General features: G+C 36.2%; 1 protein-coding gene across 2 annotated transcripts; it reads right to left on the reverse strand.

Moving 5' to 3' along the window:
• Window positions 1-1,813: 1,813 nt before the first annotated feature.
• Window positions 1,814-26,533, reverse strand: ZFAND1 (zinc finger AN1-type containing 1). 2 transcript variants are annotated; one of them, XM_082859035.1, is made up of 9 exons: window positions 26,452-26,533; window positions 23,533-23,575; window positions 22,530-22,569; window positions 21,117-21,212; window positions 19,986-20,110; window positions 19,807-19,898; window positions 18,904-19,025; window positions 2,177-2,332; window positions 1,814-2,086 (listed from the first exon to the last, which is right to left on the reverse strand). In XM_082859035.1, exons 1-9 carry the CDS (start codon window positions 26,504-26,506, stop codon window positions 1,916-1,918), a joined length of 900 nt encoding a protein of 299 aa, XP_082715161.1. In that variant the 5' UTR covers window positions 26,507-26,533; the 3' UTR covers window positions 1,814-1,915. The 2 variants fall into 2 exon arrangements, with proteins under 2 accessions (XP_082715161.1, XP_082715162.1); XM_082859036.1 differs by lacking the exon at window positions 21,117-21,212.
• Window positions 26,534-26,958: the final 425 nt, after the last annotated feature.

Consider the following 26,958-nt stretch of genomic DNA (forward strand, 5'->3'; position numbering starts at 1 on the left):
AATCTGACAAATCTGGGAAAAATCTAGTAATTTATTATTCATGTGTATTTACTGGCTGATTATATGAAGCTTAAGCTCATTTGTATCATACTGTAGTTAGATATTTATCTGAATTTAAAACATTTTTCTACTTGTGGGTTTTCTGCTTGTAATTCTAGTCGCCTGTGAGCAGGTAGAAAGATTCTAAGGAGGGGTGGGGACAGCCAACCCTAGAATTATATTAAGCGGACTCAACTGAAAGCCCTAAAAGAAAGCCTGAGAAAGATGTCTGATTTCAGAGTAATTTGGAAACGAGACACTAGGGGGACTTCCTCTTGTGCCCACAATCTTGTTCTCTTTAGGAGACTTCTCAGGCCGGATCTCCCGTCCATAGAGCCTCCAAGAATGCTGGCACCTGTGTCTCTTACAGACTAGTTTGCTCCACTATCTGGGACCAGATGACATAAGTTCTTCCCTCCATGCTGCTTTGTCTCTTTTCTAATCATTGACAGGACCTCTTCTTTAGTCTCAAGTGTAGCTCAATCTCTGCTCACCTTACTTCCCTTCTTTTCAACCTGCATTGGTATTTTTTCCGGTATATTTAGCTTCAGTTCAATTCATGAGACATGTGTTGGTCATCTACCCTGTGTAAGTAATTATGCAGATGCTAAGGTATTTGTATTAAAACTTTCTGGTATCTGGGAATATATTTAAATATTATTTCTACTTCTGGTCTTATGGTTTCTGATAAAAGAGCTATTAGAACATAGCTATACTTACTATATATTCTTTGGCACTTGCCATGCTGCTTTGTATTATAGTTTTAAGTACGTATACATCTCTTCATTGTATCCACCACGGCAGTTAGAATCAAATCCTTACATTTAGTAGGTACTTGAATAACTAGGTTAATAAATGAATGTATAAGCAGCTGATAGAAGTCAGAAGTTATCTCCATTCACTGCATGAAAATAATATGAAGAAAGAATTAGAGATGAAATAAACACTGAGTTTATTCCTTTAATTAAACCTAAAGCCACTATCCCTGTCTATCGCAAAGTAGGAAAGGGACAAATAACAAACAGAAATAACTTCTATTTCTTCTCTATAGTAGTACTTTGCTGAGTATAGATAGAATACATCAGTCAGGAGCATTAATTTTAATGTGTTGGTAAAATGTAGTTACTTTTGGCATGTGTTTTGCTTTGGCATATATATAAAGGACTTGTAATGTAGTTTAGCTATCCCATCTTTCTTCTTATCTGTACTATATGATACAGATAAAATGGTGAATCCTACTGGAGGGAGTTTTTTAATCAGAGATATGCCCCAAAGCACTTAGGTGACAACAAGAAAATAATTTTCCCTTCCTAGGCCTGAGACTCCTCATCCACAAACTTTGAAGAGTGAGTGAGATGACCTCTAAATTTCTATGATTCATGTATACACATCAATTTATACATCATGATGTAGGTGGATACTAAGGCTCCATGATGGTAGGCTTGGTCATGTGTCTTGCGTAAAGCAAAAATGATACATGTTATCTTCTAAGAGCCATCTCTTTCTTCTGCCATAAGAATGGCAATGTCCCCAAAAGGGGTCATTCCTTCATATTAGATTCTGGAGTAAAGACAACATGGAGCAGAGTCACAGCCAATCAAAGCCGACATTAACCAAATGAGAAATATATCTTTGTTGTTGTTATTATAGCATAACCTAATAAAAGTTAATTAGATAAGAGAATTTGCTAAATGTCAGTTCACAGTTAAACCTGAAAACACAAAAATTCAAATCCAATTTAATAGAAGACTGATAATGTAAATTATGACATAATATGAAATAAAAAGCAAGTTTAAAAAATACATAGTATTTGTAGTAAAAGAATTTGATTAACAATGAATTTTCCTCGTGATTTCTAGCTTGACTCCCTGAATGACTATTCCAAGTAAGAATCAACATTGTTTAAAAACTGTTCTTCATCATTCAGATATTCCAAGATAATACTTCCACCATTGTATAAAGGACAATCCTCCTTAGCAATCCAGGTTTCCAAAATATGATCCAAGGGTAAGGCTTCTCCTGAGGTACTGTGACATAATCTCAATTTCTGTTAAGAGAGAGACACATCATAATGTAATAAACGTGCTTTATAGAGTATTCTAAAACTTTTAGGGAAGAAGTTATAACCTGTTGTTACCTTAGGTGTTAATTTGTTATTGTCATTTTTAAGACTGGCTAAAGAAGCTGCAAAGTCTATGACCCTTCCAATGCTCCACTGCTGGCAAAAGAACATTGGCTTACTCTTCTCTTTGCTCCCCTTAGGTAAGAAAACCTGAAAGTAAATTCTTTCCGTCTGTAAAAATAAAAAGTTAAAATACAGATTATATACATGAAATGGACATCTGTTTTTGTCTGGTGAAATTTCTTCCTCTCTTCTCCTGGTCAGAGAATGATTACCCTCTAATGATACAACTTCTAGTGGGAATGCAATCATAGAACCCCAGCATCCACCTAAATGCATGGGCAGAGGATCTAAGACCCTAGTCAGGATGATCTATGAAAAAATAGGCATGTGACCTACATTAGGCCAATCAAGGTCCTTTCCTGGGATTTTACATTCAAAACCTGGGGGCAGGGAGGAGCAATATTTTTCCAGAGTTTTTTTTAAGTCTTGCTGAATTAAACCTGAGGTTGCCTGCAGCTATCCTCCATGCCTCTCAGCCATTCCTGAACCAATGTGGAAAAGTTTCCTCAAATGAAAAACAGTGAGTCTAACTCCCAGAAAGAGAAGTCAAGGAAAGAGATGGCCTCTTTCAACAGCATGAGTCCTGGAATTCAGTCATACCTTGAGACCAGATCAGTGCAGCACTCCCCATTATGTGAGAAAAAGAAAAATTGTTTTGAGTAAGCTAGTTGGTTTCTGTCAAGTTTCTGTCACTTACAATTAAAAGATTCCTGAGACATATAACATTTCTTTTCACCTGAAAGACCTCACTACATATTTAGAGACAGCAGGGCTTTCGAAAACAAAGAAACGAAAAAAAAAAAAAAAAAGTTAGACAAGCACCATATCAACAAAAGAGAAAGATTCAGAAATCTGGAGATGGTTCCTCCAGTATTCTATACCCTGTATGCTTCCTTTATATTGTACTTTCTTGCAAAATTAACAAATGTAGAAAACAAGAAGAGGAGCAAAGGTATTGGCTTCTGATTTTCCCTTCTTCCTAAAATCGCTTTAAAGAAGTGCTGGCTTTACAGACCAATTCCTGCTGAGTAAGTATTTCAGCATAACTGGAGGATCCCTAAGTTGTAGGGAAAGATCACAATTATTCTAAGAAATAATAGATTCAACACAATTTCTATCTCAGCACTAAGGAATTTAGATTTGTTAGAGACCAGTGGAGTGCATTATTACAGAGAACAAGTATTAAAAGAAAAATAAGAAATCATTGGAAATTCAAGCTTTGGGCCAACTCTATAACCTCGTAGTCCTTGCTCCAAAAACACAGCAACAAGAGCATTAATCTGAAAGAGAAATTTAAAAAGATATACCCTCACCTAAAAGTAAAAAAATAAATAAGTCTGAGGATCCAAAAATGAAACAGAAAGGCAAAGTGACAGTAGGCAGGCTGAGCCACAGGCTTTCAGGGCTCCAGAAGAGGAAGAGCTTTTGGGTTAACAGGAAATAACAGTGTCACATGGTGATGGGGCACCTACATCCGGCTCACTGATTGAAAGCAGGAGCTTGTGTGGGACGTGCACTCCAGGAAAGGAGGTTTAAGAAGTTACTGTTGAATGTTGATGTAGGCTGTTGCTTACAAAAACCGATATACAGGGAGGCAGAAAAGCACAGATATAACCTCTTGACAGTGAACAAAGCCAAAGCCTTCCAGCTCAGTAAATGGATCTGTAATAATCTGAAAATCTTCATAGAACAGAAGCACAAAGTGTCAATCTCAAACTTGGGTTTGGAATAGAGGTCATGGGTAGGTGGGCCTGTGGAAGAAAATGTGAGACTGCTAGCAGGGAGAGGTGAGTGAAAACAGTAAGAGAGACACAGAAAGAAACTCCTACTCAACACGAACATGCAGAAGCTGTACGCCGAAATTTCAAAACAAATCAAAGGTTAACTTATTCTGGGCAGATGAAACTAAATAAACTTGAAAAAGACATTTATAAAAGTTATTTAGAATGTACAAGGAGATAAAGAATAATATTCATAAAAATGGAACAGAAAATTGTAAAACCGAAACAGGCAGAAATGAAACAGGAAAAGCTATGAAGCTCCAATTAGAAATATAAAAACCTAAGAATACAGTTTCTGAAATAAGAAATTCAAGCACACTAAATTTCTATAATCTTCAATAAAAAGGTTTAATTGACTGGAAGATGAATTGAAGCAGTCATCTAGAAGGCAGCACAAATAGACATAAAGATAGAAATTACAAATCTCTAAAGTATGTCTAGTAAGAGTTTCAGAAGAGAAGAAAAGTAAGTAATATTCAGAAAGAAAATAATAATTTTCCAAGAGTAAGAGATAAGTCAGATTTTAAAATCTATCTCAAGGGTCAAGCTGTGTAATTAAAACAAATCCACACCTAGCAACATTGCACTGAAACTGGAAAATATCATAGATAAAATCTTAAAAGCTACACACACAAAAAAAAGAAAGAAAAATTACCCAAAAAGCAACAAGAATAAGATCTACAGCACAAGTTTCCTGAACAATAGACAAAAGAAGCCAATGAATAGTATATTCAGGGTTGAGAGAATCTAACAGATAATCCAGCTCAAGTGAGGGAAAATTAGGGCAGTTTCTGACAAACAAAAGACTGAAAGAGTTTACCAACAAAGACTCTTAATGAATGAACTGCTAAAGAATGGACTTTAGCCAAAATAAAAGTGAGTCTTAAGGAAAAAAGAAACAAAAAATATATTGGTAAATTTAAATAGCAAGTGACTTAAAAATAATCCTGTGTGAACAAAGATGATGGGATGGAAGATATTCAACCGCATAAAGCCATGTCAAACTCTTTGTCTTATTCAAGAGGATACAATACCAAGTAACTTTAGATTTTGAGAGAAGAATTGGTATTTAATTATACACGTTAAAAATTTTAAAGGTAAGCACATGCCTATTATCACTATTATTACAAAACATTATATTGAAGATTATAGATAATATAATACAAGAAAATGAAATAACTAATATAATTATTGAAAAATAAAAAGTAAGCTACTTGTCAATGGGATGTGATTGCATACCTAGGAAGTCAAAGGCAAAAAAAAAAAAACAACTTCTAAAATAAATAGAAGAATTTGGCGATGTGATTGAATAAGATGAATATACAGAATTCAAGACCTTTTTCTTCTATACTAACAATAAGTACTAGGAATAGAGGTAAAGGGAAATATTCTATTCACAAAGAAAAGAAAACCCATAAGATAATTAGAGATGAAAATAAGCAAGGAGTAATAAGACTTAAATGAAGCAAAATATAAAATGTTACAGAAGGCAATAAAATGCGATCTAAAAGAGAAGACGTAAAGTTCTTAGATAGGAAGATGATGTCATAAAAATGTCATTTCTCTCAAAATTAATATATATCATATAATGCAAATTCAGAGAATCCTTCAGGAATGATCCTCAGTCAGGACTTGTTAATAGATGCTGCAGGGAAGTTGAATTTTACTTCACCCAACTTCACAGAAATCACTTGATAATGTATCAAGGAGGTTTTGCCTCAGTTACTTGCACCTTGTGGGTAGGGAAGGGGCCAGAATCCCCAGAATCAAAAGGAAGAGGCCAACTGGGTAATAAAATCCTCCTGAGAATGGCAAATCAGGCTTCTCATAAATGGCAGATTTCTCACTTCCTGTAGGCACTATTATTCACAGCCAACATCCTTGTGGGAAACTTTGAAATATGAGAAGCCACATTTCTGCCTAAAACCATGTTGTGTTCTCTCTTGCTTTTTATAATGATTTCTTTCAGTTTCTACATTTTGACCTTTAAAGAGGCTATATTCTTTAACAGTATCTGCTGGAGTCTGTCACTTACAACCTTGTCCCATTATGACAACCATGAAAATCCCGAGAGATTAAAAAAAAAAATTGTATATAATAATCACAAGGTTCACATGGATGAATAAAGCAAAAAAAAAAAAAAAACTGCTAAGAAAAACTATGGAAAAATATGGATGGGACTTACATTATCATATATTAGAACATTCTATAAAGTTATTATATCAAATCAACTTGGTATTAACATATGAATAAGAAATAGATGAATGGAATAGAATAGGAAATCCAAAAACTGATCTAGTAAAAATAAATTTTAAACCTATCATGAAGGTGATATTTGGTATTTCAATTCAATAGGACAAAGATGAATTCTTTAATTGGTTGGCAGAAACTAGCTAATCAACTGGAAGAAAATAAAATTGGGTCCTTAGCTCATATCATATGCTAAAATCAAATTCCAGATCTATTAAAGACAGATAAAAAAATGAAAACCCTAAGAAAACAGAAATGAAAGACAGACCTTAGAAAAATTTAGAACCCTGATATGTCAATGAGATACCTAAGTAAAATCAAGATGTGACAGATTTTGAAAAAAGATTCCAAAGCGGATTGATTATAGATAAAGGATTAATATCCATTCTACTCCAAGAGTTTCCATAGTTGACCAAACAAAATATAAATGAAATAAAAATAACAACCTAAAAGAAAAATGATCAAAGGATATGCATGGGCAATTCAAGGAAGAGCAATCATACATGGCCAATGAACATAACAAAAGATGCTCAAACTGAACAGTGGTCAAGGAAATGCAAAGTAAAGCAATCAGGAAATATCTTTTCACAGCCATTAGACTGGAATACATTTTAAAAGATAAACAACTACTGGAAACCACTGGAGGGGAAAGGTACTCTCATGTATGGCCACAAGAGGCAGTATAATAATAAACAGGGTAGAATGGCAGGCTCTGACCACGTGAGTGATCTTAACAGCACTTCACTTTAGATTACTAATCTGTGAAATGAGGATAATAATATATCACATGACAGTCATGAATACCAAGGGAGATAAAAATCTAGAGCCACAAAACAATGCTTGGCATAGTGCAATCAGTCAATAAAAGATGACTATTATAATTACTGATGGTAGAAATATAAATTGTTTCAACTTTGTAAAGCAGCTTGGCAACACCTATTAAGATTTAAAATACACATACCCTTTGACCCAGAAAACACACTCCAGGGAATTTATCTCACAGAAATAGGAAACGTCTTAGCACAGTTGCCAAAACTGGAAACGGAAGTGAATGTTCATCAATAGGAAAATGGTGATATAAGTCACAGTAGATCCACACCACTTGGAAAATTATCCAAGCTTTTAAAGAAAATGATTTAGAACCATACCAGTTCCCTTGGGGGAATTTCTGTTAGGCATTCATAAGAAGAATATATAGAGATAAAAGGATATCTTACCTACCTGAAGTGGGCTTTATTTTTATCCATAGGCTTAATCACTGTCTGAAATTGTAGTATATATTTAATAGCGGTCTCATCCTACTGGAATATAAACTTCATATGGGCAGGGACTTTGTTTTACCTACTGTTGTATCCCCAGGTTTGTTTTACCTACTGTTGTATCCCCAGAACCTGATATATAGCACGTATTCCAAAAAAAGTGCTAACTAAAGGAATATCATGCCATTTTTATGAAATAATGACCCTAAAACACTCTTTATGTCTTTGTATGCATATACCAATAGCCATTTTCATTTATGTAAAATTATACACATGTATATGCACATATATACATGGGTGTGTGTATATATATATAAATAATATGTGTCAGTACATATATGTATAAACACACACAAATATTAATGATACAGGGGAAGAAGTTCTATCTATAGACCTGCATGCTCCAAGATAAAGTGTTAGGTGTGTTGAGAACATGGTTTCTGAGGCAGTCTCCCTGGTTTAAATTTGCAGCTCTCCACTTACTAGCTGTGTTACTACCAAGTTACTTAACCTTTTTGTGCCTCAGTTTTCTTGTCTATTAGGCAGAGATAATAGTACATATTTCACAAGCCTGTTGCGAGGATTAAATGTGATAGAAGAGGGCCTGGAACAAAGTTAGTGCTATAGAAGTTTTTGCTATTATGTTTTAAGTAATAAAAGAATTGCAAAGTAATGTGAATAATATCTTTGGACACTTTAGAGCAGGTCTTCTCAACTATGTTACTATTGACATTTTAGACCAGAAAATTCTTTCCTGTGGGTGCTGTCCTGTACACTGTGGGACATTTAGTACCCTGTGGGACATTTAGCAGCATCCCTGGCCTCTACCCACTAGATACCAGCAGCACCCCCATGCCCAGCTGTGACAACCAAAAATGTCTCTAGACATTGTCAGATGTCCCCAAGGGGGCAAAACCATCCTCAGTTGAGATGGACATGAGCACAGGAGGGTGTGTTTAGTTTTTTTCCTTTATACAATTTTTTTAAGTTACCCTTGTTGAAAGTATGTATCTTTGTAATTTTAAAAACAAATAAAGAAGTTTTCAAAAAAGAAATATTAAGGATATGCAAAGAAGAAGACTATAATCAATGGTTTCTAAACCAGCAGAATGAAAGGGGATACAGAAAATTCAGTCGATACAAAAAATGACTGGAGAGAAATAAATAATAAAAGGAAAAGGATGATGAGCAAAAAACATAAGATGGAAGAAATACATTCAAATACATGTGATCATAATAAATATAATTGGGTTCAACTCACCTATAAAAGAAAGATACTATCAAATTGGATTAAAAACACAAAGTCCAGCTACATGCTGCTTACAAGAAACACCCTAAAAATAAAACAACAAGAAAAGTTGAATATGAAGGGATAAAGACATAATAGTTAACTATTCATCAAAAGAAAGGTAATGAAACAATATTATTATCATTCAAAACTGGATTTAAGGCAAAATTCATAAAGAAGACATAATGATGAAGAAATTCAATGTATCTGATAATATACAACTCAGCAAAACTATTAGAGTTACAGGAATAAAAAACCTGACAAAACCACAGCTACAGTGGGATTTTGATACCATCTGTTTCAGAAACTGATACATCAAGCCAAACAAAAATTAGTAAGCATGCACACACATATACATATGGACAGAGAGAGAATGCAAATGAAATAACAAACAGGACAAAATGTAAATAACTGATATATTTGGGTAACAAATATGAAAATATTCTTTGTACTATTCTTGCAACTTTTTGGTTTGAAACTGTATCAAAATAAAGTTACCAAAAAAAAAAAAAAAATACACCTAACCAGTAGGTTGAAATGAGCAAGTTCATTATTCAGTGTGAGAAGTTAGAAAAAGAACATCAGAGAGAATGTAAACAAAGCAGAAAAAAAATAATAAGAGCAAAATTAGTGAAGCAGAAAGCAAAGAAACAATAGAGAGGTCAATAAAACCAAAACATGATTCTTTGAAGAAACTAAAATATAAATTCAAAAAGTAAACACAAACCTTTAGCAAGACTGTTCAAGGGGAAATCAAAGAAAAGTAAGAATGAAAAATATTAAGAATGACTAATGAAAGATACAATAGAGATTTGGGAACATAAGAAAATAAGTTGAACAATTTTATAACAATAAACTGAAAGATCTACATCAAACAGAAATTTTTAAGAAAGATGTTATTTACCAAAATATATTTCAGAAGACATAGAGTACCCAAATAAGCCAAGAACTATTTAATACATTAAAATAGTATTCAAAATTCTCCCCTCAAAAAAAGGCAACAGGGCTTCTCTGGTGGTGCAGTGGTTGAGAGTCCGCCTGCTGATGCAGGGGACACGGGTTTGTGCCCCGGTCCGGGAAGATCCCATATGCTGCAGAGCGGCTGGGCCCGTGAGCCACGGCCGCTGAGCCTGCATGTCCAGAGCCTGTGCTCCGCAACTGGAGAGGCCACAACAGTGAGAGGCCCGTGTATCACAAAAAAAAAAAAAAAAAAGGCAACAAATCTGAAAGTTATAACAACCATTACCAAACCTTCAAGAACAAATAATACCCAAATATTTCAAAGAATAGAAGAGGGAAAGCTACTCAACTAATTTTATTTGTTGGCTACTAATGTGAAGACAAAACACTAAATAATATATTAGTAAATCAGATTAGCAGCACATTTTAAAAGAATTATATACCAGAGTGAACTGGTTTATCCCAGAATATGTGGGTGATTCGCAACAAAAAAAATTGATCAATGTAATTTACCACATTGATAAGGAAAAAAAACTCAACATAATCATCTTACTAGATGGAGGAAAAAAAATTACAGCAAAATTTAATACCTATTCTTGATATAAATTCCTAGAAAACTAGGAATAGAAAAATATTGTTAACCTAAGGAAGGCTACTATCAAAAATCTATAGCAAATGTAATATTTAATGACAAAACTTTAGAATAATTTGCATTAAAAGTCAGAAATATGATGAAAATGCCTGCTATCACTCATATTATTCAACATTGTTGTGGCAATTTCAGCCAATGCACTAACACAAACAATAATAATGAGAAGGTGGAGGAGCAAGAGAAAAGCAAATTTGAAAAAAAACAAAAACAAAAAAAAACAACTCACAAAATTGTCATTTGCAGAAGATGTGACTGCACAGAAAACAAGCCAGGAAATCTATAAACTATGGGAACTATTAGAGTCTATTTGCTGGATGGAAGGGCATTATAAAACAACCAGGAATAAACAATTAGAAAAATGTTAATTTAAAAAAATTACCGTTTACAATGGCAGCAAAAATTATGAAGAGCCTAAGAACAAACCTAAGAAAAGACATATAAAGTATGTATGGTAAGCATTATAGGATGTTCCTTAAAGACATAAAAGAAGACCTAAATAAAGTTGGATAGACCATGGAGATGAATGGGAAGAGTGAAATTTTAAAGATGTCAACTGTCTCTAATTTTAAATTCAGCACAATTTCTATCAAAATCACCATTTAACAGAATAGGACAAAATGATCCTGAAATTTTTACAAAAGAATAAATGGCCAAGAATAGACACAGTTGAAAGCAAAGAATGAGGTGGAGAGGATTGTCCTACTTATTATAAAGCTATTATAATTAAGACAGTTTAAATTAATGCAAAGAGAGACAAACAGACCAAAGGAACTGAACTGAGATCCCCAGACTAGTCCCACATATACAAAAGAATCTGGTGTATGACAGAAATGTCATTACAAGGATGAACGCTTCAATATCTTATGTTACAACGATAGGTAACCCATTGGGTGGGGAGGGGAAGGAAGAAATCTCTACCTCTACTTACTTACAATTAAATTCCAGATGGAATAAAGAGCTAAACAAAAATATAAAATAAAACTTTTAAAGGAAAATGTAAGAAAATAACATTTTTAAAAGTACAATTTTAATGAAATCATTACTAAATTTGAGTGTATTAAAATTCAGAAAGTCTGAATTACTAAAGAGATCAAAAGCAAAGTGAAGACAAGCTACAGACAGAAGATTTGTGTAACATACTTAATCAAAAAAAGATTAGAATTCAGAATATATAGACTTTTATAAACCTTTCTAAAAGTTCCACAACCCAACAGAAAACATGGGCAAAGGATATGAATAAATAATTCACAAAAGAAAGCCCAATATCCAATAAACATATGCAAAGTAGCTGAACCTCACTAGTCACAGGGAAATTCAACTTTAAACCTCACTGAAGTATCATTTCACATCTATCAGATTGGTAACAATGAATAATACCCTACGGTGGCAAGAAACACTGAAACTCTCAGACACTACAAGAAGGAGATAAATTTGTACAACTACTTAAAATAAAAAGTTGACAAGGAGGAGAGAAGGCAAGATGGCAGTGCGTGAAGATGTGGAGTTAGCATCTCCCCACAACTACGGCACCTTTCAGCCACTGGTGGGGGACTTTAACCCCCAAGGAGATGGGAGGAAACGCAGAGTGAACTGGTAGGATGTAGGGGGACCAAGGAAGGAGGAGAAGTGGAGGCCAGACAAGACCGGCACCCTTGAGGCTGGGAAAATCAGGAGAGGCAGGGAGAGACTCTCTGGGAAGAGTGGGAGAGGAGCAGAGGGCGATCGCCTGGCCCATGGGACTGGGGAGCCTGCTGAGCTCCCAAGCTGGTCCCCACACACACACACACAAAGCCTCATCCAGGCCATGAGGGTCCTGGGGGCATAGGAGGGATGCTGGGGAGATCAGGAGTGGCAGGCGGGAGAGGCCATCCAGGAGGAGCGGGAGAGGAGCAGAGGGCAATTGTCCTGCCCACTCGGGCACAGGGAGCCTCTGAACTCCCAGGCTGGTCCCCCGGCCTCCAAACCCCACTACAGGCCACATGGGTCCTTGAGGGTATAGGAGGGAGGCCAGGGAGATCAGGAGAGGCAGGTGGAAGGGGCCCTCCGGAAGGAGCGGGAGAGGAAAAGAGGGCGACTGCCCCACCCACTCGCCTGCTGAGCTCCGAGTCTGGACCACTGGACTAACAGAGAACCTCAGACCTCAGGGAATATTCATCAGAGTGAGGGCTCACAGAGTTCCTCATCTCAGCACCAAGACCCAGCTCTACCCAATAGCCTACAAATTCCAGTCTTGGAAGCCTCAGGCCAAACAACCAGTAAAACTGGAACACAATCCCACTCATTAAAAAAAAAACATGAGATGGCAAAAAAATATGTCACAGATGAAGGAGCAAGGTAAAAACCTACAAGACCAAATAAATGAAGAAAAATCAGGCAATCTACCTGAAAAAGAATTCAGAGTAATGACAGTAAAGATGATCCAGAATCTCGGAAATAGAATGGAAGCACGGATTGAGAAAATACAAGAACTGTTTAACAGAGATCTAGAAGAACTAAAGAACAAACAAACAGAGATGAATAACACAATAACTGAAATGAAAAATACGCCAGAAGGAATCAATAACAGAGGCAGAAGAACAAATAAGTGAGCTGGAAGACAAAATGGTGAAAATAACTGCCAAGGAGCAGAATAAAGAAAAAAGAATGAAAAGAATTGAAGACAATCTCAGAGACCTATGGGACAATACTAAACACACCAACACTCAAATTATAGGGGCCCCAGAAGACAAAGAGAAAAAGAAAGGGTCTGAGAAAGTATTCGAGGAGACTACAGTGGAAAAATTCCCTAACATGGGAAATGAAATAGTCACCCAAGTCCGGGAAGCACAGAGAGTCCCATATAGGATAAACCCTAGGAAAAACACACCAAGACACATATTAATCAAAATAACAAAAATTAAATTCAAAGAAAAAATATTAAAAGTAGCAAGGGAAAAACAAAAAATAACATACAAAGGAATCCCCATAAGGTTATCAGCTGAGTTTTCAGTGGAAACTCTGCAGGCCAGAAGGGAGTGGCAGAATATAATTAAAATGATGAAAGAGAAAAACCTACAACAAAGATTACTCTACCCAGCAAGGATCTCATTCAGATTCGATGGAGAAGTCAAAAGCTTTTCAGACAAACAAAAGTTAAGAGAATTCAGCACCACCAAACCAGCTTTACAACAAATGCTAAAGGAACTTCCCTAAGTGGGAAACACAAGAGAAGAAAAGGACCCAGAAAAACAAACCCAAAACAATTAAGAAAATGGTAATAGGTAAATACATATTGATAAGAACCTTAAATGTAAATGGATTAAATGCCCCAACCAAAAGACAGACTGGCTGAATGGATGCAAAAACAAGACCCATATATATGCTATACAAGAGACCCACTTCAGACCTAGGGACACATACAGACTGAAAGTGAAGGGATGGAAAAAGATATTCCACGCAAATGGAATTCAAAAGAAAGTTGGAGTAGCAATACTCATATCAGATAAAATAGACCTTAAAATAAAGACTGTTACAAGAGATAAGGAGGCACACTACCTAATGATCAAAGGATCAATCCAAGATGAAAATATAACAATTATAAATGTTTATGCACCCAACATAGAAGCACCTCAATACAAAGGCAAATGCTAACAACCATGAAAGGAGAAATTGACAGTAACACAACGACAGTACGGGACTTCAACACCCCACTTACACCAGTGGACAGATCACCCAAACAGAAAATAAATAAGGAAACACAAGCTTTAAATGACACAATAGACCAGATGGATCTAATTGATATTTACAGAACATTCCACTCAAAAATGGCAGAATACACTTTCTTCTCAAGTGCACATGGAATATTCTCCGGGATAGATCACATCTTGGATCACAAATCAAGCCGAAAATTTAAGAAAATTGAAATCGTATCAAGCATCTTTTCTGACTACAATGTTATGACACTGGAAATCAATTATAGCAAAAAAACTGTAAAAAACACAAATACATGGAGGCTAAACATTGTGCTACTAAATATCCAAGAGATCACTGAAGAAATAAAAAAATACATAGAAACAAATGACAATGGAAACACAATGACCCAAAACCTACAGAACGCAGCAAAAGCAGTTCTAAGAGGGAAGTTTATAGCAATTCAATCTCACCTCAAGAAACAAGAAAAATCTCAAATAAACAATCTAACCCTACACTTAAAACAACTAGAGAAAGAAGAACAAAGAAAACCTAAAATCATAAAGATCAGAGCAGAAATAAATGAAACAGAAACAAAGAAAACAATAGCAAAGATCAATAAAACTAAAAGCTGGTTCTTTGAGAAGATAAACAAAACTGATAAACCCTTAGCCAGACTCATCAAGAAAAAAAGGGAGAGGAAGCAAATAAATAAAATTAGAAATGAAAAAGGAGAAATCACAAATGACAATGCAGAAATACAAAGGATTATGAGACTACAACAAACAACTATATGCCAATAAAATGGACAACCACGAAGAAAAGGACAAATTCTTGGAAAGGTACTATTTTCGAAGACTGAACCAGGAAGAATTAGAAAATATAAACAGACCTATCACGAGTAATGAAATTGAAACCATAATTAAAAATCTTCCAACAGGGCTTCCCTGGTGGAGCAGTGGCTAAGAATCCGCCTGCCAATGCAGGGGACACTGGTTCGAACCCTGGTCCAGGAAGATCCCACATGCCGCAGAGCAACTAAGCCCGTGTGCCACAACTACTGAGCCTGTGCTCTAGAGCCTGCAAGCCACAACTACTGAGGCTGCGTGCTGCAACTACTGAAGCCCGCATGCCTAGAGCCTGTACTCTGCAACAAGAGAAGCCACCAAAACGAGAAGCCTGTGCACCGCAACAAAAAGTAGCCCCCACTCACCTCAATTAGAGAAAGCCTGCGCACAGTAACGAAGACCCAACGCAGCCAAAAAATAAATAAATCAATAAAATAAATAAATTTAAAAAAAAACTTCCAACAAAGAAAAGTCCAGGACCAGATGGCTTCACAGGCAAATTCTATCAAACATTTAGAGAAGAGCTAATAACACCCATCCTTCTCAAACTCTTCCAAAAAATTACAGAGGGAGAAACACTTCCAAATTCATTCTATGAAGCACCATCACCCTAATACCAAAACCAGAAAAAGATATCACAAAAAAAGAAAATTATAGACCAATATCACTGATGAATATAGATGCAAAAATCCTGAACAAAATACTAGCAAACAGAATCCAACAGCACATTAAAAGGATCATACACCATGATCAAGTGGGATTTATCCCAAGGATGCAAGAATTCTTCAATATATGCAAATCGTGCAATGTGGTACACCACATTAACAAATTAAGGAATAAAACCATATGATCATCTCAATAGATGCAGAAAAAGCTTTAGACAAAATTCAACACCCATTTATGATAAAAACCCTGCAGAAAATGGGCATAGAGGGAAACTACCTCAACATAATAAAGGCCATATATGACAAACCCACAGCAAACATCATACTCAATGATGAAAAACTGAAAGCATTCCCACTAGGATCAGGAACAAGACAAAGATGTCCACTCTCTCTACACTTATTCAACATAGTTTTGGAAGTCCTAGCCATAGCAATCAGAGAAGAAAAAGAAATAAAAGGAATACAAATTGGAAAAGAAGAAGTAAAACTGTCACTATTTGCCGATGACATGATACTATACAAAGAAAATCCTAAAGATGCCACCAGAACACTACTAGAACTAATCAATGAATTTGGAAAGGTTGCAGGATACAAAATTAATGCACAGAAATCTCTGGCATTCTTATACACCAACAATAAAAAATCAGACAGAGAAAGTAAGGAAACACTGCTATTTACCACTGCGCAAAAAGAATAAAATACTTAGGAATAAACCTGCCTAAGGAGATGAAAGACCTGCACTCAGAAAACTATAAAACACTGACTGATGAAGGAAATCAAAGATGACATAAACAGATGGAGAAATATACCATGTTCTTGGATTGGAAGAATCACTATTGTGAAAATGACTATAGTATCCAAAGCAATCTACAGATTCAATGCAACCCCTATCAAACTACCAATGGTATTCTTCACAGAATTAGAACAAAAAATCTTACAATTCGTATGCAAACACAAAAGACCCTAAAGAGCCAAAGCAATCCTGAAAAAGAGAAACGGAGTTGGAGGAATCAGGCTCCCTGACTTCAAACTATACCACAAAGTTATAGTAATCAACACAGTATGGTACTGGCACAAAAACAGAAATTTACATGAATAGTACAGGATAGAATGCCCAGAGATAAACCCACGCACATATGGGCACCTAATTTACGACAAAGGAGGCAAGAACATACAATGGAGAAAAGACAGCCTCTCAGTAAGTGGTGCTGGGAAAACTGGACAGCTACATGTAAAAGAATGAAATTAGAACACTCCCTAACACTATACACAAAAATAAACTCCAATTGGATTAAAGACTTAAATGTAAGGCCAGACACTATAAAACTTTAGAGGAAAACATAGGAAAAACACTGACATAAACCACAGCAAGATCTTTTTTGACTCATTTCCTAGAGTAAAAGAAATAAAAACAAAAATAAACAAATGGGACTTAATTAAACTTAAAAGCTAAAAGCTTTTGCACAGCAAAGGAAACCAACAAGAAGACAAAAGGCAACCCTCAGAATGGGAGAACATATTTGCAAATGAATCAACAGACAAAGGATTAATCTCCAAAATATACAAACAGCTCATGGAGCTCAATATCAAAAAAACAAACAATCCAGTTAAAAAATGGGCGGAAGACCTAAATAGACATTTCACCAAGGAAGACATACAGATGGCCAAGAGGCACATAGAAAGATGCTCAACATCACTAATTATTAGAGAAATGCAAATTAAAACTACAATGAGATATCACCTCACACTGGTCAGAATGGCCATTATCAAAAAAGCTAGAAACAATAAATGCTGGAAAGAGTGTGGTGAAAAGGGAACCCTCCTACACTGCTGGTGAGAATGTAAACTGATACAACCACTATGGAAAACAGTATGCAGGTTCCTTAAAAAACTAAAAATAGAACTACCATATGACCCAGCAATCCCACTACTAGGCATATACCCTGTGAAAACCATAATTCAAAAAGAGACATGCACCACAATGTTCATTGAAGCACTATTTACAATAGCCAGGACATGGAACCAACCTAAATGTCCATCGATAGATGAATGGATAAAGAAGATATGGCACATATATACAATGGAATATTACTCAGCCATAAAAAGAAACAAAATTGAGTTATGTGTAGTGAGGTGGATGGACCCAGAGTCTGTCATACAGAGCGAAGTAAGTCAGAAAGAGATAAACAAATACCGTATGCTAACACATATATATGGGCTCTAAAAAAAAAATGGTACTGATGAACCTAGTTGCAGGGCAGGAATAAAGAGGCAGACATAGAGTATGGACTGAATGACACGGGGTGGGACAGCAAAGCTGGGGTGAAGTGAGAGTAGCATTGACATATATACACTACCAAATGTAAAATAGTTGGCTGGTGTGAAGCAGCAGCATAGCACAGGGAGATTGGCTCCGTGCTTTGCAATGACCTAGAGGGGTGGGATAGGGAGGATCGGAAGGAGGCTCAACAGGGAGGGGATATGGGGACATGTGTATGCATATGGCTGATTCGCTTTGTTGTGTAACAGAAACTAACTCGGTATTGTGAAGCATTTATACTCCAATAAATATCTATTAAAAAAAAAAAGGTTGAAAATATCTAGTAAAGCTGAAGATGAGCAAACCCCATGATCCAGCTTTTCTATTTCTAGGTATGTTCCCTACAGTAGCATTTTTCAATTTGATGGTCTCAATCCTTCAGGGACTACAAAATCAACAATCTTTAAAGTAGAATAAAAAATATCAGAAAATACACATACACATAAGGTACACACATACACATCAGTTACTTACTGAAACTGTGTTAAGGTATGTATGTATGTACATATGTACTGAACTGTTATAGAAAATGTAATTGGCAATATGGAGTTTTAAAGAAGCTGCCCTAGAGAAATGTTCCTACAAGTACACATGGATGTTCACTTTTGAACAGTTTATAACAGCAAACAACTTGGACAAGAAATCTGAATTGTGTTCACTAAAAGAATGGATAAATGGATATTCACACTTCAGAAAAATGTGAGCTATCAGAATGAATGAACAAGACTCAACGTATCAGCATGGATAAAGTTTTAAAAAATGATACCAAGGTAAAAGAAAAAAGTTGAAGAAGGATACATATGGTTTACTGCTGTTTCTATAAAGTGAAAAAAACTCATAAAAACTATGTATTATTTATGCAGACTGATGCCATGTAATAGTAGAAATGATACATATAAGGTTCTCATACTTAATGAGAGGGAAGAGTAAAAAGGGAGCTCTAACTATGTTTAGAACATTTTGTTTTCTAAAATCTCTAAGACCAACCTGTGGCAATGATTTATCTCCATTAGCATGCATCTTTAATTTCATCAATGCTACCTTTGCAGCTGTTTCACTATTTTTTGCACCTTTCCGTCGTTTACTTGCTGTCTCTCCTCTCTTGGAATCTAAGAAATAAGTGTAAGCATATAAGCAAATAAGAACTTTTACATTTTCCAGAGTTTTATTTTTATTATTATTAACTATGGCCCTGAAATGTACATGAATTACATATTACAGAGATATACAGAGACCACATTCATTTTATAGGTATGATCAATGGAAAAATACCACTGAGTTGACCTAACTGATTTCCACATCAAAAACAAGTTATGTGCCTCTTCCCAGCTTAAATCTATTTAATCCAGAGGAATCACTAACACTTCTACAGAGAATTTTAAGATTTGGTTATAGAAGATTTTAATTTGATTAATTTAATTTAATTTAAAGTAACACCCTTAATATAAAATGAAAATTCAGCTGAACTAACATGGTAGCAGACAGACTGGTCTAAACCACAGATACATTCTTTCCTCATATGTCAGAATATCAGCAGCATTCATAGGACAGCTGACTGGGCTTAAACTTTAGTCTTTAAAGAATGTAAACCACTACTTCAGCCTCATGAATACAATTTTTAGCCAAGATGGTTAACCAGCTGATATAAATGGTCCAGCAAAAGAGAACATCTGGTAGGATATTTCCATAGAATTTCCAAATTTTCATTGGAAAGCCTTGTGAGAAATACTGTCACAAGAATGTCATCAAAATCTATAGCAAGTTATAACCATCAGGGTTGCTAATAACACCTTCCATAACTGGCAAGCTGACACGAGAAGCAGGGCTCTGGAACTCATATAGAGTATAGAGCAGTAGGGAAACAACAAAACAAGCTTTCTAGATACTTGCCAATAATGTCTTTAACAAGTTTCTGAGTGGCAGCCATACGAGACTTAGGGATTTCCAGTTCTTCACATTCATGATCTGACTGATGACGATGTCTATGAGCAACAGAAGAGTGACGCTAGTTCATGTATTTGCATATGACTTAAACAGATATACAGAGTTTGAATGGTCTCAGTGATCACCTCAGGCAAAAATTCTTCTCACAATAAGGACACATAACTGGCACAAGCTCTCTTTCAGCACAGTCCTTGAATGAGCATGGGTAAGATGTATGTGTATTGGACTTCAGTCTCTCAATTACAGTAACCTGAAAATGTAAAATGGGGGACATGATATATTTCACATTTAAAGCAAATCAACAAATCTATTCTGGATACCCATATCATTTTTGCTTAAACTTATAAGAGAAACTCACATATTCTCACATAGATTATAAAAATTGTTCATGTGAGAAATGATTACCGTGCTGACTGCTCTACATTTCCAAAGTTTTCCTACTGTGGTGTATTTATCTTCTAAGTCAAGTTAAAATGACTACTCAGTTACTCTCCATAATTTTAGTCTTCTACTTTGTAACATACTACACAAAGATGCCTCCATAATAATATGCTTAGGTAATCAGCTCATCACTCCTCAAATGGCAAGTCGTATCTACTTTCTATACTGGTTTTAGAGGCTTAAATACATGTAAAAGAACACTTAAAATTATATGTTTTTCCATGATACAGAGGCTTAAAGACAGTTTTCACAATGATATACTATTCTTTTTTTAAAAAAATTAATTAATTTATTTATTTAGTTTTGTCTGTGTTGGGTCTTCATTTCTGTGCACGGGCTTCCTCTAGCTGTGGCAAGCGGGGGCTACTATTTGTTGCGGTGCACAGGTTTCTCATTGCAGTGGCTTCTCTTGTTGCGGAGCATGGGGTCTAGGCGCGTGGCCTTCAGTAGTTGTGGCACGCAGGCTCAACAGTTGTGGCTCGTGGGCTCTAGAGCACAGGTCCAGTAGTTGTGGTGCACGGGCTTAGTTGCTCCACAGCATGTGGGAATCTTCCTGGACCAGGGCTCGAACCCATGTCCCCTGCATTGGCAGGTGGATTCTTAACCACTGTGCCACCAGGGAAGTCCCACACGATATACTTTATTTTGTATTTAATACTGTATTACTAGCAAATATTACATCAGAGGAAAAAGAGCTTTTATGAGATAAAAAAAAGTCCAGATCACTCAGGCTATTTTGAGTATTAAGTAACTAGGTTTCTAGAACTGAATGAACTCAGTAGACCCTTGCACAACTCAAGGGCTGAGGTACAAACCCTCCACGCAGTTGAAAATCCAAGTATAACTTTACAGTCAGCTCTCCATATCTGCAGTTCTGCACCTGCAGATCCAATGCATTGTATAGTACATACCTAGTGAAAAAAATCCACGTATAAAGGGACCCACACAGTTCAAACCTATGTTGTTCAAGGGTCAACTGTAATTGCTTGAAATCTATAACCAAAGGGCATTCCTCTATATAAATGATAGTTACATCTTGTTGGAATTAACTTCTTAACTATTTTTTCAAATTTATTCCAATGGTCTAAAGGTAGAAGATTTTTATTTCACCTTTAAATTAATAAGATCTAATTGAGAGACATTCTATGAGACATTCATAGAAATCAAATCCTATAAGAAAAAGGAAAACACAGGGAAGATTTACAAGCTGTATAACAAACATGAATATGTTTACTATATGACTCTATATGAGTATTTCCTTCCAAGTAATCCTGAATAATATCAATATGTTACTTAATTTTTATTTCCTCAAATAAATCACCAAAACTTCAAAGGGCCAGATTTTGACTGAAGCTCATTTAACCTTAATTTTCTATAATCAAGAGACTCAGTAAAGTGTTTGGTAAATGGTGGGCAGGAATAAATATCAACTGCAAAATGTGAGGTAAATGCTTCTTTCCAAATGGAGTAAATTCAGTTTAACTTCCTGCTGACCTCTGATCCAAGGGAGGTGGAACAACTTCTCTGATTACAAATTTGAGAAAATTACATTAGGCTCAGCTTTCTCTTTTTTTCCTTGGAAGCCTAACCTGGTGCAGCATTGCTGTGACTGGTGGGCAAATCCACCTAATTCTGGATTTCCTTTGCAGACTCTACACTAAGCTATATCATTTTTGGCTCTACACTAAGCTATATCATTCAACTTATTCTTTATCAGTAATAAAGATGATATTTCAGCTTCTATTTAACAGCCCTTTTTAATCTCTTGATTTGGTCCAAATTAGGGTAGGGAGATTTTGCTGGACTACAGGTTTGCTCCTAGTGACCTAAGGCTGATGGAGTCAGAACAATGTATTACCACAGAGTCCTAACACCAGGCACCAGTGAAAATGAATGAAACAGTGAAGCAAACTGGAAGGATTATATGATGAGGATGTTAATTCCATTATGTATTTATAAATATAGAGCCTAAAGCTATAAGCAGGCTATGTAAACAGAAATGAAGTACAAAGGAATAAGAATTATAAGAACAAAAATTTATAAATACCAAGTAGACTATTTTATGTTAAAACATACTGAGAAAAATAATATAAATAAAGTAAGACCCTCTTACATAATCAGTTTAGTCTGCCAAATTTTAATCTGTGGTACACTGGGATTAAATTGAATCAAATTCTGAATGAAAGTACATAAATACAAACATGTTTTACCGGGAGATATTAACATACCTCAGGACAGCTATGTGACTCCCTGCTCCTGTGTTCAAGGCTTAAATAACAACAAAAAAAAGTGTTTATTTAAATGTAATCAAATAATGTACTTAAAGATAACTGCAGTAATTTGAGATATTTTAATGGTTAGTATCCTTAAGATTAACTACACTCACACTACATTAACAACTCTGCCTATAAGAATAAACTGAAATGACAGATAAATAAAAGACAGAGCATCTATAGTCTCAAAAGTTTTAAAACCCAACTACTATTCAACTTCAATATGAGTACAAAAATTCACCACTCTTAATTACCTTTACTTTGAGTGCTTTAAGGTGTGTGAAAATGCAGATCCTTTTGATTCTTTTATTTCTCAAAAATAATCAGTAATAAAATGTCAAAGGAGTGTTCTAGTTCTGAATGACTTAAAAATATGCATTATTTTTATTTACTTCTAATAAATCTTTCTGAATCATCTTCTGAAAAGAATTTATTCTTTCAGTGCTCTATGTAATAAATTAAATACCTGATACTTGAAAGTTTAATTGAAAAGAAAATGCATTTTCCAAAATTCTTGTTTGTTCCCAGGTTTTACTTTACGTGTGATGTGTGTGCAAAGGACGTATAGTACTCAATTTAAGAAATATAAAGGTTGGGCTCTTTTCATTTTATTAATTAAAATAAAGACTAATAATCATAACTGGATTTTTTTTTACCATATCCTTTATATTGTGGATATGTTCTCTCCTTGTGATTAAAAGACATATATGTGACTTTTACATAAAAATCACACACATCACCCCATTTCTGGAAAGTTTAAAGACTAGCCACATATATGTACAAGTAATCAGAGTCTATGACTAGTCTATTTTTTTTTTCCCCAAGTGATTACTATAATGAATATCAGATATCAGTGGCTAAAGTAAAAACTATTTTAAATCATTCTACTTTTTAGAAATAAATCTCATATTATAAACACTAAAATTACTCCCAAATAAAGCATAAAAACTTAACTTACCAAAATATTCCTGAACAACCATCACATACAAATGGAAGAAAATCTAAAATTGAGGGGAAATGTTATATGTTCTGGTCAGTAACTGATTTTGATTCAGTTTTCTTAAGTAAAAAGAATCTTAAAGTACTGAACTATGGCTATAGGAGAACTTTCCTTTTTGAACAATATCCTAGTGCAGCAAGCAGTGGTTAAACAAAAGCCATCACAACCTCAAGCACTTTGAAAGTAACTGGATTATCAGAAGATAAATGTTACTTGCTGTAGCATGCTAAACCAGAAAGAAAAAAAGAAGTCCTGTGAGTTTTCTGTTTGTTTCCCAGATTTACTAGGTGTTGTTTCTGAGGACTGTATAATGCAAAAATCCTGCATTTGAAGTGACAATCCTAGGTTTCAATCTTGATTCCACTGCTTACTAATCTAGCAATGCTAGGCAAGTTACTTAACAGTAGAGCTTTGGATTATATACATACATATTGTATATATATATATTTGATATACAGTATACAGTGTATGTATGTGTATGTATACAAAACCAAAGCTCTATTATTAGGTAATATGCATAAAAATAGACATAGATATAAGTATATCGTGTTTGTGTGCATATGTATATATGTGTGTATGTATCTATGCTATATGCCACACCTACTACACAGGGTAATTGTAAAAACCAAATGAGATACATGTAAAAGATAAGAATAGTAAGGCAATACCTGTAATTAACAAGAATAATTATAGCAATTAACTTGTTCTGAATACACTCAATTCAGAAAAATCCTGTGGTGACTAGGTAGAGATGTGTTCAAAGAAATTCCAGAAATTCAATGGATGGATTGATTGATACCGCAAACTTTAGTCCTGAATTGTTTCTTTCCTTGCTGTTGAGGAAAAACTAAGTTAGGACTAAGTAACAACTAAGTTAGGAAATGAATTTTTGGAAAGCACATGAAAGTATCCATTCTTAGATGTGACAATTGACCATAAATCACTGAATACAATCATTTCTTCTCTAAATTGTTTTCAGTGTACCTCATATTAAATTACAGTATACAGCCAAGTGAGGCTGGCTATATCTAATCACAGCACTTTCACAAAATGAAAACAAAAAGCACTGCACTTTAGAGAAAGTTACTATTGTCCCAAAATATCTCACCCTACAGAGTATCTTAACCCAAAAGAAAAAGAAGAGGTCCTATTATAACTCAAAGGGACCGCTGGATGTTTCTGCTTGTGGGACAAGAGGGCCCAAATACAGTTCTTCCTTCACCTGAAAAGCGAACTTAATGCATTGTCACTGTTGTCCTGAAAGCATGATACTGTAAGTATCTGTTTCATACCAAGAAAGTAGGTATACATTTGTCAAAAAGAGAAGGAAACTGAAGTATATGATACTTTACAAAACTTTTATGTCTCTTTCAAATTGGAAAAATGTACATGCTCACTATTTTGAGACTTTGGTGACCAACTAAATATTAGACGCAAACCAAGAGAATCCAGGGGTAAGAGTTAAGATCAAGATAATTTTCTAACACTTGACACCATTCTTCTATTCATCCAGAAGCTAAATGAAATTTAGGATACTCACTTAACGTATTCTAACTCTTAACTGCTCTCCACTAGTCCAAAAGAGCTAGACCCTGCCTCAGTTCAGGTATTTACACTTTAAGAGACACCTGAAGTTGGAAAGGAAGATGAACTATGTCACAAATGGTAGATATTATGGACTTGCTAGAGATAATCAGGTATACCAGAATTATATAACTTACAGTCAAAACCCAACCGGCTAAGCTTCCCTATGAAAGATCTGCAAGGAAACATTGGTTCTTACCTGCTGAATGGCTGAAGATGACAGCCCGTGGTGAAAGATACAAATCAGAGTGCTGAAAGTAACAATAACCTAGCAGGGATTGTGTCCTTTTGCCCACCACACACAACAGGTATCATTTATCAACTGCAGCACTCCCACTAATTCTGGGCTAAACCCCAGAGTCCTTCTCAACAGTGATCGGGTGGCTACCTGCTGCCAATGACTGTAGCTGCAATGGGAGATAAAACCTATTTTGCCACCCAATGTAGTATGAGCCAGATGTGGTAGCATCCATTTGGAGTGAAAGCCAGGTACCAAAGACTGAGCATTCTGTGTGGCTCTAGTGCTTCAGGACATACCTGCTACAGATGTTTCTAAGGCCTGTACCCCACTATCACTGGCTATTAGATTGGGCTATGTGTATCACAAGGTCTCTCAGTTCAGCGGAGAGAGAACATCACCTTACTAATGCTCTAAAAAAGCAGCTAACTATCCTGAAAGCTTTTCTGTGCAAAGGGCTATATTTTATACCCTTATGTGGTCCCAGCACCAAAGGAGGTGCTCAGTAAATGTTTACTGAATCAGTGATAATCAGAATCAAAGAGTGACAGAGCTGAGAGAGCGTAATGATCATCCGGAGGAAATGCTAAGGGCTCGCCTCCTGAGCAGCCCGCGAAAATGAGGTTAAAAACTGATCTCAGCCAACTCCTTGCTCTGACAGATAAGCAAACAAAAAGTTTGGGAGAGAAGTGGCTTGCCCGAGGTCGCAGTGGCAGGTTCAGAAGGGAACTCTCCCGATTCCCAGACCGAAGCGTCCTCCCTACCCGTGCTCATCAGAAAGGAGTGGGCGCGAAGCGACTACTTGGCAAGGCGCACTTGAAAATCAAAGTTCACACTGCAAGGTATGTTTTTGGGAATCGCATGGCTCCCTTCCAAGGAGACCATAAGCCTCTTCCAAAGGCTCAAGCGCAACAAAAAACATGGGCATCGAGGGCATCAACACATGTCACGGCAGACCCCCCCCCCCCAAGGGACACGCCCGCCCTGCCTCCTCAGACTCCGCCTCGCCCCACGGCCTTCCCTCCCGCGACCAGAGGTAGGGGCTCCAGAATCACCTCGCTGCCGGCACTGTTCCACCTGGCAGTGCCGCCCAATGTCCAACTCCGCCATCTCCCAGCGCCGCGAGAGGCGGGCACAGCCGCGGCAGGGCGGGACAAGGTCGCTCGCGCGGTGCCTGCTGGGAATGGGGTGGGCCCAGGGGCGGAGTCCGCAGGTGGGGGCGGGGCTCGTACTGAAAGCGATCGGGCTGATCCTAGTGCCCTGAGTTCTGAATGTTTGCTATCTGGGTCGCCTAGTGAGGCGGCAGGAGGAAAAGGTGGTTTCTCTGTTCGGTTTTCCCTCGGGCGGAAGTCCTGTCGCCCAGTCCTTAGGAAAATATCCGACTGCCTTTATGGAAGATGGCGTGCGTGCGTTCCCTCCTCCGTGCTGCAATCGGAGTCCCGGACGGCCTCGCAAGGGTTTTTTTTTTTTTTTTTTTTTTTTGAATTAACATAACTCCATAACTCTAGGAAGCACAGTTTGGCACAAGTATTTGCAGGAATCAAGTGAAGTAGACCGACCCT

This window comes from Leucopleurus acutus, assembly GCF_964270905.1.
Source record: "Leucopleurus acutus genome assembly, chromosome: 17".
Lineage (NCBI taxonomy): Eukaryota > Metazoa > Chordata > Mammalia > Artiodactyla > Delphinidae > Leucopleurus > Leucopleurus acutus.